This window comes from Garra rufa, chromosome 22 (genome assembly GCF_049309525.1).
Source record: "Garra rufa chromosome 22, GarRuf1.0, whole genome shotgun sequence".
Classification (NCBI taxonomy): domain Eukaryota; kingdom Metazoa; phylum Chordata; class Actinopteri; order Cypriniformes; family Cyprinidae; genus Garra; species Garra rufa.
The window spans coordinates 13,912,715-13,932,152 of record NC_133382.1 but is presented as its reverse complement, the minus strand read 5'-3'; the positions used below and the strand labels follow the sequence as shown (position 1 = coordinate 13,932,152).

Here is a 19,438-nt window from a genome sequence, read left to right as displayed (position 1 = left end):
CACCACAAATGCTACACACAAAGAACACGTTTTTGTGTAATAAAATAAAAAATGACAGAGCAACATTTTTCCCTAATTTCATTCATGGTAATGCACGTTTTGTGAAGATCTTGATGAGCATTGTAGACCTATCAAGAATATTTACAACTGTTGTACTTCACTGAAATTTGAAGGTAAACAACATCTCCTTGAGGTTTGTTACTGCCACAGTAATAAAATAATGCACATGATGAATGAAGACCAAAAATTCACTCCTACTTATGCATAGTTTAGTTTATAGCCTAATTGTTCAGGATATATTGTTCATAAATTGCTATTCACTGAATATACAGTATCTCACAAAAGTGAGTACACCCCTCACATTTCAGCAACCATTTTCGTATATCTTCTCAAGGGACAATACTATAGAAATGAAACTTAGATATATTTTAAAGTAGTCAATGTGCAGCTTGAATAGCAGTTTAGATTTTCTGTTCCCTGAAAATTATTCAACATACAGCCATTCATGTCAAAATAGCTGGCAACAAAAGTGAGTACACCCTAAGTGAACTTGTCCAAAGTGTCAATATTTTGTTAGCACCATTGTTATCTGAAACTGACCAGAGCTGCACAGGTTGTTGCTAGGATCCTCTTCCACTCCTCACGGAGCTGCTGGACGTTAGACACATGGTGCTTCTCCACCTTATGCTTGAGGATGCCCCACAGGTGCTTGATAGGGTTCAGGTCTGGAGACATACTTGGCCTTCACATCACATTCAGCTTCCTCAGCAAGGCAGCTATCATCTTGGTGACGTGTCTGGGGTCGTTATCATGTAGGAAAACTAGTTTCTGGAGGGAAGGCATCATGTTCTGCTTCAGAACGTACAGTACATAATGGAATCCATGTTTCCCTCAATGAACTCCAGCTCCCCAGTACCACCACCATGCTTGACTGTAGACAAGACACAGTTTTCTTGGTACACCTCACCAGAGCATCGCCACACACGCTGGACACCATCTGAGCTAAACAAGTTTATCTTATAGTCTCATCAGACCACAGGACATGGTTTCTGTAATTCATGCTCTTGGACAGGTTGTCAACTGTTTGGAGGCTTTCTTGTGAGCCAGCTTCAGACGAGGCTTCCTTCTGTGACGACGCCTATGCAAACCGACTTGTTGCAGTGTGCGGCATATGTCTGAGCACTGACAAGCTGACCTTCTACTTCTGCAACCTTTAAAGCAATGCTGGCAGCACTCATGCACCTGTTTTTTGAAGCCAGGTTCTGCACCTGACACACAAAACGAGTACTCAACTTCGTTGATCGACCCTTGCAAGGCCTGTTCCGAATGGAACCCATCTTGGAAAACCTCTGTATGACCCTGACCACTGTAGTCTAACTCGGTTTCAGGGTGTTACTGAACCTCTAATAGCCTTGGCCATATTTGTGGAGAGCAAAAATTCTAATTTTCAAATTCTCAAAAAGTTCTTTGCCATGAGATGCCATGTTGAACATCCAGTGGTCAGTATGAGATAATTGTACTTAAAGCACCAAATTTTAACTGCTCTAATACAAGATACACAACTTTGTTTGATCCTGTCAAGCAGACAAAAACAAACATGATGGATAGGACACGTGAATTTGCATGGTTAAACAACATACTGCTGTTATCACTTAAGGTGTACTCACTTTTGTTGCCAGCTATTTTGACAATCATGGCTGTTTGTTAAGATATATTGAGAGGACAGTAAATCTATACTGCTATACAAGCTCCACATTGACTACTCTAAACTATATCCAAGTTTAATTTCTATAGTATTGTCCCTTGAGAAGATATACTAAAATGGTTGCTGAAATGTGAGGGGTGTACTCACTTTTGTGAGATACTGTATACTGTTGGCTGTCAGCCATCCATGTAAACCTGATGCTTTTGGACCATTCTCATCTGAATGACCCAAGAAGCACAATGTTATTTTATAACAAGTAATTACAAATAGTAGCATGAAATAATGAAAACCAAAATGGAGGGTTGAGTTTGGCAGGAAAGAACTGCTTTGTACACACTATTGCACAAATACAGCAACAAAAATTATTTTTTTCATTAAAATAACCGTAATAACAAACGTTATGATCCAAGGCAGCAAAGCACTAAGTGCAATTTGAAGATGCTTCATGGTGACTCAAGAGTAAAGCTTGTTTTATTTAATTTTTTTAACCTGTTTTAATTCAGTTCCAGACTTTCAGTATCTATACATACATACATACATCTGAACATGATGGAAAATGAATACTGTGGCAGGCATTTCCTGTATTCGTCTTATCGAGGACAAACACAGGAACTTGGAGACAAAGGCGCCTAAAGAAACACTCACACTAGATTGAGAGAGGGAGAGAGAAATAAATGATATGGTAAACGGAGTAGGAAACAAGACTGGAACACACCCTGAGGTATCGCTAGTGTGTTTGTGGATGTAAGTGTGAAACCTACCTAGAAAGGTAAAATGATGTCATATCTAAGACAGGTCAACAGACCAACCACAGAGAACGTGAATTATGATAATACAGATGCACAACAATGAAAACAACATCAATGTTAAGCAAGTCACCAAACCAGCGGCGAACCAAAACATCAAATGATATTCAGTACAAAATATCTCACCAACCGTTTGAACCTATTGTTACCCTGGTGACATTTAGGAAAAAGGTGAGCAATTGATTTCTAAAAATTAAAAAACTGAACAAAAGAAGAGAAATTTAAAAACTCAGGGTGTACAGTTGCCATTTTCAACCAAAGAAGGTTTAATCGCATCATTTGTTTACACCATCAAATTGTTAAAACAGAATGCCAAACTTCATGAGAGAAATGAAATATTTATGTTCTCAAACTTGCTATAAGAATTATCAAAACTGCACATGTCGGACATGGGTCAAAATTTGAATTCAACATTTTAGATTCCAATTAAACGTTTGATCTCTATGAGCACGCTAGGCATTAAGGGAAGACCGTCCATCAGCTTAATCATCTTTCCTCTCAAAACAGAAGAGCATTATTCCAGAACAGTGGATAAATTACAGGTTAGTTTCAAAGACGATGCCATTAACTATACATGAGGCAGTGACACCATGTCCTCATCCACTTCAAACTCCTCAGCTCCATCAGGAGAGAAGAGGTAAGTGGGTGGCTTCCAGGGAGATTCATCAAGGCAGGATGGGTACAATTTACCCACGGCACAGCGGAAATCTTTGCCGAGGTCCCAGAGCACACGTTCTGACACGGGCTGCCGCAAGGACCAGCAATCGAGCTCCAGGTCGTACTGATAGAGAGCATACTTCGCCCGCTCATTTAGGTGTGTCTCGCGTATGAAGATGCATAGAGTATTCAGTAGCACCACGGCACGCACGCAGGGGTCAGAGTACCGCTTGGCTGGGATGTTAGCAGCCAGACGCCATTCGTTTTTGTTGACATCGTATATTTCTACTGTAACGGAGGAGCCATCAATAGTGCTTGTTGGTAGACGCAATCCGGAGTTGCCCACCACATGCAGACCACCAATATAGAAGATGAGGTCTCCTAACGCAGCTGCTGAAGCAAAGCAGCGACTAGTCTGTCGCATTGCCATTTCCACCCAAGTGTCAGCTCGAGGGAAGTAGCAGTACATGAGGTCGTGTGTCATGACATAGATGCAGTCCCGGGCCGTTACCGCTGTGCTCCAGCTCCATGCGCAGGGAAGAGGGCTGGTCAAGCTCCATTCGTCCTGCTCGCAATCGTAGCGTTCCACCGTGCGCTTATTCAACTCACCACCCACATTATCGCCGCCAATCGCGTAAATGAAACCCTGACAATACACCAGCGATGGTTTAGTGCGAGCGTATAGCATCGGTGTTTTGGCCACCCATGCGTTCTGCTGGGCATCCAGCCAGTAGAAGCTGTCCACTGAACAGTAGGCTGCCTGCAGTTTGCCACTTTTGCTGCCGTGGGTAGCTAGAGCGCTCTTCAGTGGTATCTGTCCACCGGCAATGAACACATCATTGTCTGGAGTGACCAATGTCCCAACCTTCTGCAAGTCTCCAGGCAGGCTACACAGTTTATAGACCTTCTCCGCTTGAGGACTATAACAGACCACTGTGTGACGTGGACCTATCACGACTGGGTGGCTTTCAGCTGGAGGTTCAGCCTCTACAAAAATGAGCATTTCTTCCTTGGTCATGCCCAGTCTGGGCTTAAAAAACTTTGGCATAGACTTGTACAGGCCTTGCACTACCACTGATTTATCGTTTGGTGGAAGACCTTGGAACCAGGCACGTTGGGTAACTTCAGAAAGCGCATCAATTCGAATCTGGCTAAGGACGGAGGAGAGATACTGAGAACGTGCTTCCATGTTGTATTCCAGCCACAGCATGGCCGCCTCACGTACTGTTTCCTCTTTCTCCACATTAAGATTATCGCTGCTCAGGAGGTCCAGCAAGAGCTCGTGCGAAAGCTGCAGGAAAGCCTCCTGTCGGTAGACGACAGGAAATTTGTGCTCCACCATGCGCTTAGCACTTTGCTTCAACTCTGTGCAACTAAACAGGTCACCGATGCTTAGCATACGGACGCAGTTTTCAGCAGTGATTTTTTTGACCAAGTATTCTCGACACTGCAGTAAAACATCTTCCACCTGAAAGGGAGAAAATGGAAGCCAGAAATAAGTAGACATAAACACTGAGTAACAATATTGTAAATACATACATTTTTCTATCTGGCCAACTTCTAAAGCTGATGTTACTTGGGGCAACTTTTTCTGAGCAATGTTGATTGGGCACTTTCCCATTGAGAATGAGTAACAAATTTCTATCTGGATACTTTAGATTGGTTGTGGACTCTGTGTCACACCTGGTTGGTCGTTGACGGCAACACCGCACAAGAAGTTGCCCCATGTGTCATCAGTCTAAAAGGTCATCAAAATTACATTATACATCACATCAGTGATTCATTGGCTGCTGACCAGTTGTTTTGTGGACATTTTAAAACTGAGATCTCTAAAAATGCCAGAGTGTGCTGCTCAAAGTCTGCAACAATGGCATGCTGTGATGGTACTCTGTGACTCATAGATGTTTTGATTGAAACAAGTGGTAAACTTGGTAAAACAAGTCAGTGTGAGAGCTTTGCGCATGTATGTGGAGGGTAAAATGACAAAACATCAGCAAGCATGTGTATGTGAGTTTGATGACTTTTAACACGTTAACTTTAACCTGTGGAAGAGTGTGTGTAAAACTTTCCAACCTGAAGAAAACAGGCTGTCTCGTACAGAGGTTCCACAGTGGTGTCGTTGATGACTAAGTTCCCGGTGTAAGCATAGGTTATGATGGTCTGCAGCGTGATGGGGTCAACATTTCTAAGATGAACATGTGTCTGTTTGCTCTCACTGAGCCCACTCATAAACATGGCCCTACAAAAACACAAAAAAACAACACTTGTTAAAACAAAGACCTTTGAACAAATCTTGGTTTTAAAGTTCTCACAATTCTCTCATGATTCCAGTCTATTTAAAATAGCAATAGCAAATATGTGGATTAAAATTATTATCTGGTGTCAAATTGTATTTATGGTGTTCTTGTTACAGTGTAATTACAGATTTAAGTACGGAGTAATATTTATTAACTACATATGCTTACTATATGGTTATGGTTAGTTGCATGCAATTATGAATAACTTATTGTTGTTATTACTACATCATGTAAATGTAATATACATGTAACAAGTACATGTACAATAAAATAAAGAGCAACAGGGTGAGCTGTTATTTGAACAGGAATTTTTTACTACTTGGGTGGTGACCAGCACTTCAGGCAATATTATTCAGACAATAAGTCTAACTCAAAAACTTCCAGTTCAGCTGGGGGCCAGAGCAATAGAGTGACATTCACTGTTGAACTAATACTGTCAATGTTACAATATTGTTAGTGAATGCATTGCCATGTTCATATTGTGATTTTCAGTTGTAAATTAGGACTGTGCAATAAGGACCTAAAAACATAAAAAATAAAAATAAAAAAAACTTTTAAGACAATATTTCCTTACTTTACATTCATGAATGCATACATTGTGATGTTTATAAATTAGAATTTTAAATATTTCAAAAGTAAACTAATTAGAGCTTTAAAAAAATCTTTCAAATAACAGAAACTAGAACTAGAATGTGTTTTAAGGCTGGTTTAATTTTTTTGTTGTTGTTGTTGTTTTATGAAAATTCCTAATGAAATACAGTACGTCAAGTTAGGAAAATTATGATTTAAGTTTTTTAATGAAGTATCTAATGCTCATCAAGGCTGCATTAATTTGATCAAAACTAATTATTTTCTATTTTAATAGAAAATATGCAATTTATTCCTGTGATACAAAGCAGAATTATCAGCATCAGTACTGCAGTCCTCAGTGTCACATGATCCTTCAGAAATTGTTCTAATAATGTTGATTTGAAGCTCAATTACTATTAGTGCTCAGTTACTAATAATGATTCTTATTTTTATTAATGTTAAAAACTTCAAAAGTGACAGTAAAAAGAATACATTTAGAAAACGTTTCTTGAGCACCAAATCAGCCTATTGGAAGTAAAAAAAAAATTACATTTATTTACATTACAATAGAAAACAAAAATGTATTAAAAGTACTGTTTAACAACTTAAATGCGTCCAATGTGTAAACAATATGATTTAAGTACTTAATAAAGCAGAAATGCAAGCACAATCAACATATTTTAAACACTTAGGACAGATGATTCTAATGGAGATCGGCTGTTGCCTGGCACTGTCCACTTATTTGCAAAATTGAGCCCTCAACACTTTTTCTGCATGAGCGTGAAATTCAACTCTCACAGGAAATGAACTGCAAATGCTCGCAAGTGGACACGCACCTTGAGGTAAGTGGCAGAGAAATCATCTTTCTGCGATTTAAAAATGCAGTCACATCGAGATTTTATTACAATTTTGATTAATTGCGCTGACCTGTCCTAATTTTCATATTTTTTAAATTACCAGAGCACTGAGCAATTTAAGTAAATAGAAAACTCATAATTGTGGAATGGTGTCATTAAAAATGACATTATCAGTAAAGACAGAATTTTAGAGAATTTCACATTTTTTGTAACACACATTCATACATATAAAATGATATCCTAATTCTGCTTTTTGTTTTAAATGGTTTATAGATTATTCAGTTGAATGTTCATGTGTTCACAAACACTTGCTCCACCCACCTGAAGTAAGAGCTGCAGGTGGCCAGCACCATTTTATGGCAGGGGAACTCGCTCTCCTCCACCAGCAGAGTGATGTCAGTCAACAACTTCTGCTCGTAGAAAAACTTCAGCTGTTCCAGCACAGAAACGGCATAATCTGTGTTGACTTGCCGACGCTCTCCAACCTCCGACATGTTCGTATCCCATGAGTTTTCAACCAGCTTCTGAATGTCAAAGAGTATCTGTGCCTTTCTGCAAAGGCCTGTTCCCTGAATACTTTGAAATAAAGGTTATTCCTCTACCATGCTGAATCACAACTTTTACAGCGGTTCCACAGTGCTCAGCTGTCTTGGAGGACGTTGGGATTGAGGGAGGAAGTGACGTGAGGTAGAGGGAGACGTCTACTTTAGAACACCTGCAGTCCAGCGTATCTGTGAAAAAAAAAAAATGGCCACATTAGATAGCAAAAAAAACAATGAAAAACTTAAACCAATCTCTGATGTACTGTAAAAGAAAAAGTATAATGATAATAATATTTACAGAACAACAATAAAACAACAGCACCAATAATCTACATTTATTTGCTTCAAATGTTTAACCATAAATTAACATTTTATTTTATAAACTTGCCAGCGCCAATTTCTACTTGCTTCAGCGATTGTTCATTTTGGACCTTTAAGACAGGGTCAGTCATATACATATGACATGGCATGAGGGTGAGTAAATGAATGAAATTTTTAGGTGGAGTATAGCTTTAAGCCTATAACTAAAGTCAAAAAAGACAAAATAAAACTAAAGTACTCATGTGCTGTTTTTTAGATGGTTTTCTAGCCACCCTACAGACAATATGCAAGCACCGAATTGAATACTCTATCATGTCTTATCATGCTTGAATGGACAAACACATAAAATTAAAAATCTTTAATCACAATCCAAAAAAACATACTACATGTAGCATGAGCAGTTTTTGATGTAAATTAGTGTATAGTTTTAAATAGAGCTGTCAAAAAGTTTGGTACTGAAATTTTAAAAAAGCGTCCATTTCCCGCTCAGATTTAAGTGCTGTTGAGCCGATTTTTAAACATCGCTGATTGGCCATAGTGTTCACATGCCAATCTATGGCCAATCAGCGATGTTTAAAAATGTGCCGAAAGTACCAAACTCTCTACTTTTTGACAACTCTAGCCTTAGCTTTGGGAAATTATGTATAAAATCAGACGTGCTGAATGAAAATGCAAATTCACTCTCTGACAACAGATTTAAATCCAATTGCTCAAACCACTTCAAGAGGTGATCTGGGATGCAAGTGTAAATGCATCTGGTTGTTAAAGCCACATGTAAATTGTACTCATTCCAAAATATAAAAATAATGTGTGAGAGTGTGTTATAAGCTATATGACATGTTACAGTCACAACAGTGGAGCTAGTTTGTTAAAACAAAATTAGCATTTCAAAAAAAAAAAAGCATTCACAATTTACAGTTTCTCTCCACCACCATTACAGACCAAAGATTTCGATGGCAATGTTCTGCACTCCAGCTTCTCATCAGAATTTTTGTCCAGTCAGATGCTCTCTGGAATCTTAAGCATCACACCCCCCTACACTCTAAAAGATGATTTTTCTGTCTTTTGGCCACACATTTGGTGAGTGCATAGTAGGTGATAGGGAGTGATTTAGACAGTTTACACATCCTTCCCATTAAGCTGAATAAAGTCTGGTTTTGAGCCAGTTATGTGTCACATAAACCATCATAGTTCACACACTGCGTGCTTCAGTACAGAGAGATGACAACAGAAAGCGAATTATATGCTCGAGTCGACGAAGACCACAAAATGTATCCATCCCATTAAACATCAAACACAGCAAAAGGGTTAGACAGCCTCGGCATACAAACCACGCTAATGAGTAAAGGGACAACAATGGTGCCATGTACCAATCTGGCTTTGCCAGACTGTGGTGTGAGTAGGGCTGGGCGATATGGAGCAAAAAATATATCTCGATATATTTTGCTATATCTCGACATACGATATATATCTCGATATCTTTACAGGATAAATAACTAGGGATGCACCGATCATGATTTTTCATGGCCGATTCCGATACCGATTTTTTACAAGCAAGCTGGCCGATTCCGATACCGATTTCCGATTTTTTCAAAAACAAGAAGTTATGCAAGTAAACAACATAAACAACATGTTTATTTAGTATTTAACAGGCCAATCTGGCTTTGGCTATTGAATCAATAGCATCTGACATCTGAAATTAAATAAAAAATAAAAAATATGAAAGTAAATACAGTTTAATAAGTAAAACATGCTTTTAGTAAAGTAAAACAGCAAGCCAACAGGTATTTTAATGTAAAATAATAATAATCATTCTTAACAGAACAGACTTTTATTTTTGGCTTTTCAAAAGTAAAGTAATGCTTTTTACAAAAATAAGCATCTCAGCTTTGTCACAAGTGAGTTTCTTTTTTCATCTGTCACGTGAGAAGCTGAGCTGAACAAACGTACGCTGTCTGCGCTTGTGCAGGGCGAGGACAGGTACGCTTGCGCAACTTCAGCGAGCACAGAAAAGCGGCTGTCCTTTGCAGACATTGCAGATTGCAATCTTCACGTCCTGCTCACAGATTTCGAAAAACCGCCACACAAGTGACATGTTTCTGAATGAATCGAATGCCGCGGCCCGCGTACACACTTCCGGAAAAAAACCGGCCGGGATAAAAACGAAAACCGGCCGGTTGCCGATCACGCGTTAGATGCAAAAACCGGCCGGTTTCGATTTATGGCCGGTCAACCGGTGCATCCCTATAAATAACCCCCCAAAAACTACTGCAAAAACAAATATTCCAAATTTCAAAGTCTTTTTTTACTGAAACTCAGAGGTAGGCAGTTCAAAACAAAGTGCTTCTGCAAATTTTCTTTTAAAAATCCCTGTATACATATTAGAGCTGCACGATTCTGAATAAAATGAGAATCACGATTTTTTGGCTTAGAATAAAGATCACGATTCTGGAGAACTTTATTTTAAAGATTTACCCCTGAACATTAGGTTATCAAACAGCAGTAACATAGCAGTAAAATAAGACATAATAAACTTGGCTTTAAATTTAAAGAAATTTAATGAAAAATAATGTAATAATGTAATGAAAAAAACACCATTAAACATAAAAAAAACAAACATACAAAGTTATTATGTCAGAGAAAAGCGATTTAAAGATTCTTAGCTAAAAACACTTGCCTGTCAACATTTTATGGCTATCACCGTCCTCTGTGGGATGCCCAAGTTTACTTCACCATTTTACAAATAAATCCTAATCTAATCATGACAAACCATATAACGTTGGAAAGGTCTAAGGCTCCTAAATAGATATTTGACATTTTGTGTTACAAATTGTAGAGTGCACCTTAAAAATCTACTTCATAACAGGAGTTCTGATCTTTTTCACAGACATCCTTGTTGCCTTTTTCCCTATTACACTTTAGAAATAATAAGAAATGATATATCAGATGAAAACTTAAAATTTCAAAATTCATCATTTGAAAGCCATTTTAAAATCAGACATTAACATGCATTAACATGGACAATGTACATCAAAATCATATTACAAAATGTTTTTGCCCATGAATTATAAAGATTTAAGTTTCAATTCTTAATTTTCACGTCTCTGTTCAAAAATGGGAGTAACAGTTTACAACAGGGGTAACAGGGTTAATGGATCGTCATGCTCATTTATGGTTCCATTGCTGTGCCGGTGTTACGAGATTTTTGGTTTCTGAGATATTTGGTTTCTGTGGGCGGAGCATATATGCATATTAATGAGACATGACCAGACATGCGCGAACGATCGTGAAACTGAAAATATCAGCTCTGCTACATCTTAGAATGTTTAACGATTTTTTCATAAACCTAACAGACCTTTGTCTAATCTATGAACTTATGTCTAAAATGAATGTGTTTACCTTGTTAATGCAGTTACAAAAGTTTTATATGTTGTTGTTTTTTTTCGCGTGAGGTCATCCACGACTAAATGAGAATGACAGGCTTTCACTTCATGTAACTTTATACGCAAACCTCATCTGCATCCAGAATTGATTTCAGTTCGTAGCGGTAGGTAGATTTCTGCATTGCGATGCTTAAACTGAGACTTTATTGTTGTTATTCGTTGTTAAATACATCACTGCCTTTAACATCTTAAACGTCTAGAAATGTATCTGTGGACCAATACGTTTGTTTATAAAATAACCAAATGTGATTGTTTAAGTCTTGTTAACTTGTGATCAAACCACAACTTTGTGTAAATAAACTTACTTGGACTAATAAGTCCATTAGCCTAAAGACATCAACATGTCTGTTCTTTTATCACTTGTTTCATTGTTGTGTTGGATGAAAAGCATTTCAATAAAGCAAAATACTATGTAAAGGTGCTGCAGTAGTTTGTCTTGGAAATGTATGGAAATAGAAAGTAAAAATATAGATTTTTGGTACATCTGCTTTAAAAGAGAAAAATAAATCACAGCCTTTTATGAAAGTCTTGTTAACTTGTGATCAAACCACCTTGTGTAAATAAACTAACTTGAACTATTAAGCCTATTAGCCTAAATCAAGATTGAAAATGTCTGTTTTTTTATAACGTGTTTCACTGTTGTACTGGATGAAAAACATGTACGTCATATCTTTATGGAGTTTAACCACTGATCTATATAACGACTATATATAATACATATAATGTTCTCTATTATAGATCAGTGAGTTTAATGGTGTTTACATGGCTTAATAGAGTCAACAGTACGAAGATCCAAAAGTTATGCAGATTGTGACTATATTCAACATTGTCCAACATTCACCATGTCTTGTTGTGATTGTCATACACTGCAGAAACATGTAATTTATATATTGTTAAAAAGATTTTTTTTTGTCATGTTACAAGATAAAATAAAATATAAGTGAAACCAACAATTCCAGATCACCTGAATGATATGAGCTAACAGTCACTGAAGTTAATCTTTAGTTACTTCTTACAGAAGGTTTAAAATGGGTCCCTCTGGCAATGACTACTATATGTCCTCAAACCCATGAGTGGCCTAATAAAGTTTTTGTAACCTATTTGTGTATCTGTAATAATTTGGAAATGTGATGTTCCAAAGGATTTTTTTTTTTTTTTTGGATTAAAGAGTAAACCAACCAAATGTTTATTTAGTGGGTAATGCCTTTATACTCATGGGTTTTACTTAGAATGAGGGTCCTGTGTAACATACAAACAAAAGATTCCCGTATGCTCCCACAGTGTGTCTGGAGCACAATAAAGCAAGCAAAAGGACTAGGAACAACTTCATCAGATGACAGATTTACACACCCACTTGTTAATCAATTTGCCATTATCAAATTATAAGAATGTGAAGTGTGTCAAAAATGATCACATAAAGCTCTATAAAGATTTTCTTACCCCACTATAATATGCAAATATTCATCATTAGAAGCCAAAAACTGGGGTGGACAGTTATCTAATAAACCAATGTCAGAAGTGAAATCATCTCAGTATCCAATGGACTGAGGAGATTTATCAATTAATTTATTATACTTGTTTGCATTGTTATGAAAAATTTTATATAAGTTGCTATTCCACTAGTTTTGTAAGGGTGAGGTTAGAGATGGATGTAACTACATACAACAAACTTTTTGAGTTCAAGCTTTCTGGAACATTACCTGAGAGTATTTCTAGGAATGCTAAAATTGTTTTCCACAGAAAAGCTAAAAACTTCATTGTACAAAGTGAGTATATGTATATTCTACATCTCAGTTATTATTATTTTATTTTTTTTAATAGTATACTGACTAACTTGCCTTTTTTAGATGAAGTTTTGCATTCTGTAAGGAGGAAGGAAGGAGGTACTTTGGCCAGAGAAAGCCAAAGAAATCTGTATGGAATTGCACAGTAGTGCAATAGGGGCCCACTGTGGCATTCATAAAACCTTGGATGCAGTGAGCACATTAAAAATTTGTTTTAATTGGACATTAAAAAAATAGGTGAGTGCAATCTCATGTGTACACTTGTACTTGTGTAAGAGCCTACCAATCAACAAGCAAGAGACAAGATTTTTTACTAATATTTTGCCTCTCCTCCCATAGATGACCTGAGTGACTTATGCATGGCCTGTGGCAATAAATATCCTTATAAAGATGACAAAGTAGACACTTAGGTATGTTTAACTGATTTCATTGCTGTATATGAAACTGCTATATAAGAGTTTATTAATCCATGATCTTAATCTCAATCAGAATCAATGGGACAGCTGCAGTGGTTGCAGGCTTTTTTCTGTTCTTCCCTATATATATATATATATATATATATATATATATATATTTTAGGGGTGGAGCCGAACCCGAATACGGTATTCGGAAAGGCACAAATAGCGTGTTTTTAACGAATACTTATTTCGAACAAATACCTTAATAAATATTTGTATTCGGGAACAAGAAAAACTTTCTATCAAAAAAGCTGCGTTTCCTCAGGAGACCGCAGTCAGTGTATGCCCGCATGAATGAGTGAGTGACATTCAGGAGTCGGGGGGTGGGGGTAAAAGAGGTGACTGACTCAGGCTGCTCCACACAGCAACAGAGAAGACTCGGCTGGGTGAAAAAAGACTTCACTGCGTCACTATTTTTGATGAATATATTTCTGTACCTTAACTGGGTTTATAACTTTGGGAAGCAGAGTTTGATCGGGAGATTATTCTATTAAGGGCCGTTCAAATGCGCGCTAAAGTTCGTCGTTATTTCAAATGTAGACGCGCGGTATGCGCGCTCATAATGAAAGCAACGCTCACACGGTGCTACGCGCTCGTTTTTTCCAGGCGCGTCCGCGCCACATCGAGATAAATATTCTATAGTCTTTGGATAAATACATCTCAACTTTTCAGAATGCCACATGCGCACGCAGGTCATGTGACAAGAACCAACAAATCAGCTTCACCCTTTCCCTTATACCATTGAAAAAACAGCCAAGTTGGAGGAACAGCTGATCATATCTGTACATGAATAACCATTTTTAAAGAAATTTAATAGCAGAGCTAATGCAAGCGATTTTTAATGCTGGAAATCCATTTATGCTTTGCTGAAACTTCCGAGTCGTCATTGAGAGATCAGGTCATGGTTGCTTAGCAACGGCAGACGCCACGAGAAAGAAGTTCTTTCAGAAGAAGAACATTTTTATTTTTATTTTTATTCTGTCTGTTCAGCATCCTCCAACAAGGACAGGTGGTGGGTGGGGTTCATAATGTTCACAATGGTATTTTATTAGTTGGTTTAACCATGGATGAGGTAATGGCTGTCATGTTATTATTATTTTTTTCAATGACGTTCCTTGTTATTCAAAAACATCAACCAATATTGCATATCCATAATTATTATAATGGATATAATTAAAGAATACTTACACTATAACGTAAATTAAAAGTTTAGCGCACAAAAAAACAGGATTTTTAAACCTATTTTGAATTTTACTCGAATACAAATACAAATACAAATACTTTTCCCCCCTCAACAAATACAAATACAGATACAAATACCGGCTGCTTTGCACACCCCTAATATATATATATATATATATATATATATATATATTATTGTTATTATTATTTTTTTTTTAATATTGTCCAAGATTGTTTCTTTGTCCAAGATCCTACTGTAAATAAAATTGTCACCACTACACTTGTTGTTAAATTGCTTTCATAAAAGGCTGTGATTTATTTTTCTCTTTTAAAGCAGATGTACCAAAAATCTATATTTTACTTTCTGTTTCCATACTTTTCCAAGACAAACTACTGCAGCACCTTTACATAGTATTTTGCTTTATTGAAATGCTTTTCATCCAGCACAACAATGAAACAAGTGATAAAAGAACAGACATGTTGATGTCTTTAGGCTAATAGACTTATTAGTCCAAGTTAGTTTATTTACACAAAGTTGTGGTTTGATCACAAGTTAACCAAACTTGAACAATCACATTTGGTTATTTTATAAATAAACGTATTGGTCCAAAGATACATTTCTAGACGTTTAAGATGTTAAAGGCAGTGATGTATTTAACAACAATAAAGTCTCAGTTTAAGCATCGCAATGCAGAAATCTACCTACCGCTACGAACTGAAATCAATTCTGGATGCAGATGAGGTTTGCGTATAAAGTTACATGAAGTGAAAGCCTGTCATTCTCATTTAGTCGTGGATGACCTCACGCGGAAAAAAACAACAACATACTAATAAAACTTTTGTAACTGCATTAACAAGGTAAACACATTTATTTTAGACATAAATTCATAGATTAGACAAAGGTCTGTTAGGTTTATGAAAAAATCGTTAAACATTCTAAGATGTAGCAGAGCTGATATTTTCAGTTTCACGATCGTGCGCGCATGTCTGGTCATGTCTCATTAATATGCATATATGCTCCGCCCACAGAAACCAAATATCTCAGAAACCAAAAATCTCGTAACACCGGTCCATAAATCTGTCACGATCAAAGTACTACTCTTTTAATTTTCAAAGTGCAAATAGAGACCGAATTTTTCAAGCATGATACAGAGCTATCTACACAGCTACACAAGTTATTATAGCCCAAATACTAATAACAGCCTAGATATTTTATGTAGCCTAATTTGCGTGCATTGGGGAGTTTCTCTCTAAACGCAGGGTATTAAAATTGCTTTTGAATGTGCGTGCGTGTTTTACTTTTGGTTTCGTTTTAACGATCGCGCGAAAATCTCGGTTCGTGGTGCTAGAAGCTCCATATAATGGAGCCAGTTGTCCTTTTTTTTGCGACGAGTTCTGTAGCCTCCGGGCTGGTTGCGGGCGCCGCCATGTTGAATGAGACGACAGGCGAGGGGAGGGGGAACAAAAGCAAGGAGGCGGGGCGAGCACAGCACAGAGAAGGCAAACAAGTGGCGAAAATTAACTATAAACATTATATCGATATATACGATGTGTCAAAATTCATATCGAGTTTTAAAAAATATCTCGATATATTTTAAATATCGAGATATCGCCCACCCCTAGGTGTGAGTAAACATTTTGGCCTATTTTTTTAAAAAGGAATGTGCCACTTAATATGTCCCAGTCTGACTTTAGTGTAAATAACATTAATCACATTAATAAGCATTTTAAGGTGCTTTAGTGGTAGTTAGGGCTGTGCTAATTATCGGATGCGATTATCATGCGCATCAAGACAGTAATGCCGGTTCTGTGATTAGTGGTGAATCTCATTCACTTGCTCATTTATGGAGCAGCATTTACTACACAGAGCCGTAGTTCACTGACAAGCAACGCAATATCGTGTGCATTATCGGAGATGTATCGCCTTCGATAATGAATGCGATATTGCATAGCTTGTCAGCGAACAAGATTTACGACTAATCACAGAACCGGCATTACTGACAAGATGTGCATGATAATGATACCAGAGATGTGATACCTATGATAACTTTGATATGACATTACCAGAGTAAAATATCTTGATACCACTACTAAAACGACACCACAGCAAAAATCTAACTAGATAACAGATTACAGGACATGAATCTAAAATTAATTTTACTTAATCATTCCAACACCACTTGCTATTTAAGGAAAAGTGTTGTCAGTTTGATTTGTTTTTTGAATGTAGAGATTGCTACCTTGAAAAGTTAGCTAAAAGGAAAAATCCAAATTAAAATGTTATTGCCTTCAATTGCTTCTAATGGGGAAAATAGTTTCACATTCACATTCAATATCCTGTCCTTTAGGAGTGGGTGAAATGACCAAAATCTTATTTTATGATAGGAGTAATTTAAGTTTTCCCTCAATAAACTTCTTATTTGCTGATTAGTGACAGTAAGTAAGGTGGCTGAGTCATCTTTTCGGATGCGCATTAGAGATTTCCAGTGCCGTCTCCCTGTGTTTTTCACTTCCATGATCGCAGGAATGACTCTGAGAAAGACGATTCGCTGCAGATGTCACTCATATTATGTGTAGGCAATATCCTTGCTGATGATATAATGTTATATTGTGATAACATGAAAAGCTTACCTTAATAAAAAGACAGCCTCCACTCAACACTTCCACAGAAAACTCTGGAGTCTTCATTCAGCACGCTCACTTACTGCTAATTATATGCTCACGAATAAAAGGAGTGCCCTTTGCTTCTTTCTGTTTGTAAGCTATTCGCAATTTTAAGTGTTTTAAGTGTTTTGTATTTTTTAAATGCTGCTTCCTATAAATTTCTGGACAGATCTGTGAATTAAGTCTTGGAATGTAAATGCAATTTAAGGCCCCTGCCACTTGTTCTCTGTTTCCTTTTTTTCTGTTTTACTCAAAGAAGCTTTGAGTAAAAATGTAATATTAATCTCTTTAGATGTCATGTGTAGATTGATGCTAATTGTAGCTATAATGCACCCGCTGCCCAGGTGCAATTACATGATTCATTTTTTCAAAAGAATAACATAAGATTGTAAGAAAATGTTTGTTATCTAAATAGTCTTTTGATATTAGATGGGTAAATGTACATTGGGATCAAAAGGACGTGTTATGGACACGATATGTAAGGCCAGAACTTGTAAAAACAGTACAAATAAAGTAAAACAATTTACACTTGAAAATATTTTTTGTCATCTTTTCCCAACAAAATCAAAATAAGGGCAATATTTCCACCTGCTGAAAATTAGCTCTTCCATTTTCCATGCTGCAATGGTGACAATATGAGGATCGGGAAAATGAATCTGTAAATGACTGCATTGTTGGATTTCAAACAACTAGGTGCTCAGACAACATAAATAAGGTTGTAATAAGCTATATTATGGAGAAACTGTAATATTTTACTGAAATACTCATTACAGGGGAAGTAATATTACTGTCATGTGCTACAAGGCATTACTGCCTAAAACTAACTAGCATATAAACAGCCAATATACAATTATTTTAGATTTTATGGGGTAGACTGAGTAGACAATATATTTGCATTTTAAATTTATTATTAGTATACGTTTTACTTTTTTCAAACGTCGTATAGTTTGTTGTCAGATAAAAAAATAGGTCGCCCTAAAATACCACGACATATTTCTGGGTTAGGGCTGCTCAGGTATAACTTAACCAGCCACTGCATCAAACAGCACGTAAATAATACGACGTTGTCGGTCATCACAGCCATGCAAATCAACTCAGCAAGTGAAGGAATCATGAGAATGCAACACGCAGCCTAGTGACGGCGCAAAACATTAGTCGTGCACTGTCGGTATCAACTACATTTCTCATTATTAAGGTTTGTAAATTGGCGGGACAGGAGCCTTTTCCGGTGAAAGCTCATTAGCTCAGATCAGTAATGTCACCACATGAACCCATACACCCATATTTCTCTCTATATATGGAAAACATCGAAGAAACAACTATTTACTCATAAATAAAACACCGTTGCCGATTATAATAGCTTATCCTAATTTCTGTTTAGGTTAAGAATGTGTTTTGCCCCGGCATTATCATGCTGTAATATTGAGTACTATCATGAGAGATCAACATCTAACTGTGATAAGCAAACATTTTCAGCTTCAGTGAACAGTTGCCCACATCTGGGGCCGAGCAGGGACACTGTTATCCGGATCATAACCACACTGCGCTGTTAAACAGGCCTGTTAGAGGTCACCTTACCTCAGATGTGCTGCTTGGAACTCCGGCAGCTGTGCGTTTCTGTCTGATCCACAACACAAAGACGAAGCTTTTTCGCAGACAGCGGGCTGCTAAAAAATGCTCTGCCCTAACCGGATCGAAGCCCGATGCTTTATGTGCCTACATCAAACACACCGACACCCTGATCATAATTTCAGTATTTAAAGAAAACTCAAACGCATATTACACATTAATTACTGCTATAGCAGTATGCAGCTAAATATATATGTAGGAGCAAATCTGACATGCTAATGCAGCTAGCTAGCTCTTGTTTCCCTTATACAAACAATACTTCCAGTCGAACAGATTGATATTAATGTATCAAAGAAGATCGATCATACACTAAAAACATTTAGACTATGTAAGCAACGGTGAAGTGACTTATTCAGGCCTTTAGACACCGCGTGAGCTACGGAAGCCCGATTTAAAGTTGCTTCGATCAGGAAAGCTAACTGCATGCTAGCAGCTCGAGAATAAAACCGGTAGAAGAGAAACCAACGTCAATCGTGTGACCGAAGGGGGCGGAAACAGGCTTCTTCCGCCTGGCCCGCAGGAT

The 19,438-nt window shown here is 37.3% G+C and overlaps 1 protein-coding gene across 1 annotated transcript; it reads right to left on the bottom strand.

The window, feature by feature from the left end:
• Positions 1-2,748: 2,748 nt before the first annotated feature.
• On the bottom strand, positions 2,749-19,335 carry kbtbd2 (kelch repeat and BTB (POZ) domain containing 2). The gene is made up of 4 exons (XM_073828233.1): positions 18,865-19,335; positions 7,214-7,623; positions 5,242-5,407; positions 2,749-4,636 (listed from the first exon to the last, which is right to left on the bottom strand). Exons 2-4 carry the CDS (start codon positions 7,384-7,386, stop codon positions 3,080-3,082), a joined length of 1,896 nt encoding a protein of 631 aa, XP_073684334.1. The 5' UTR covers positions 7,387-7,623; positions 18,865-19,335; the 3' UTR covers positions 2,749-3,079.
• Between the last annotated feature and the right edge of the window lie 103 nt (positions 19,336-19,438).

Bases quoted from the DNA above. Each gene is read 5' to 3' on its own strand.
- kbtbd2 (XM_073828233.1), bottom strand. From the start codon at position 7,386: ATGTCGGAGGTTGGAGAGCGTCGGCAAGTCAACACAGATTATGCCGTT. The intron at 5,408-7,213 runs GTGGGTGGAGCA...GTGTTTTTGTAG, and splicing joins ACCTGCAGCTCTTACTTCAG to GGCCATGTTTATGAGTGGGC. The intron at 4,637-5,241 runs GTTGGAAAGTTT...TCTCCCTTTCAG, and splicing joins AGACAGCCTGTTTTCTTCAG to GTGGAAGATGTTTTACTGCA.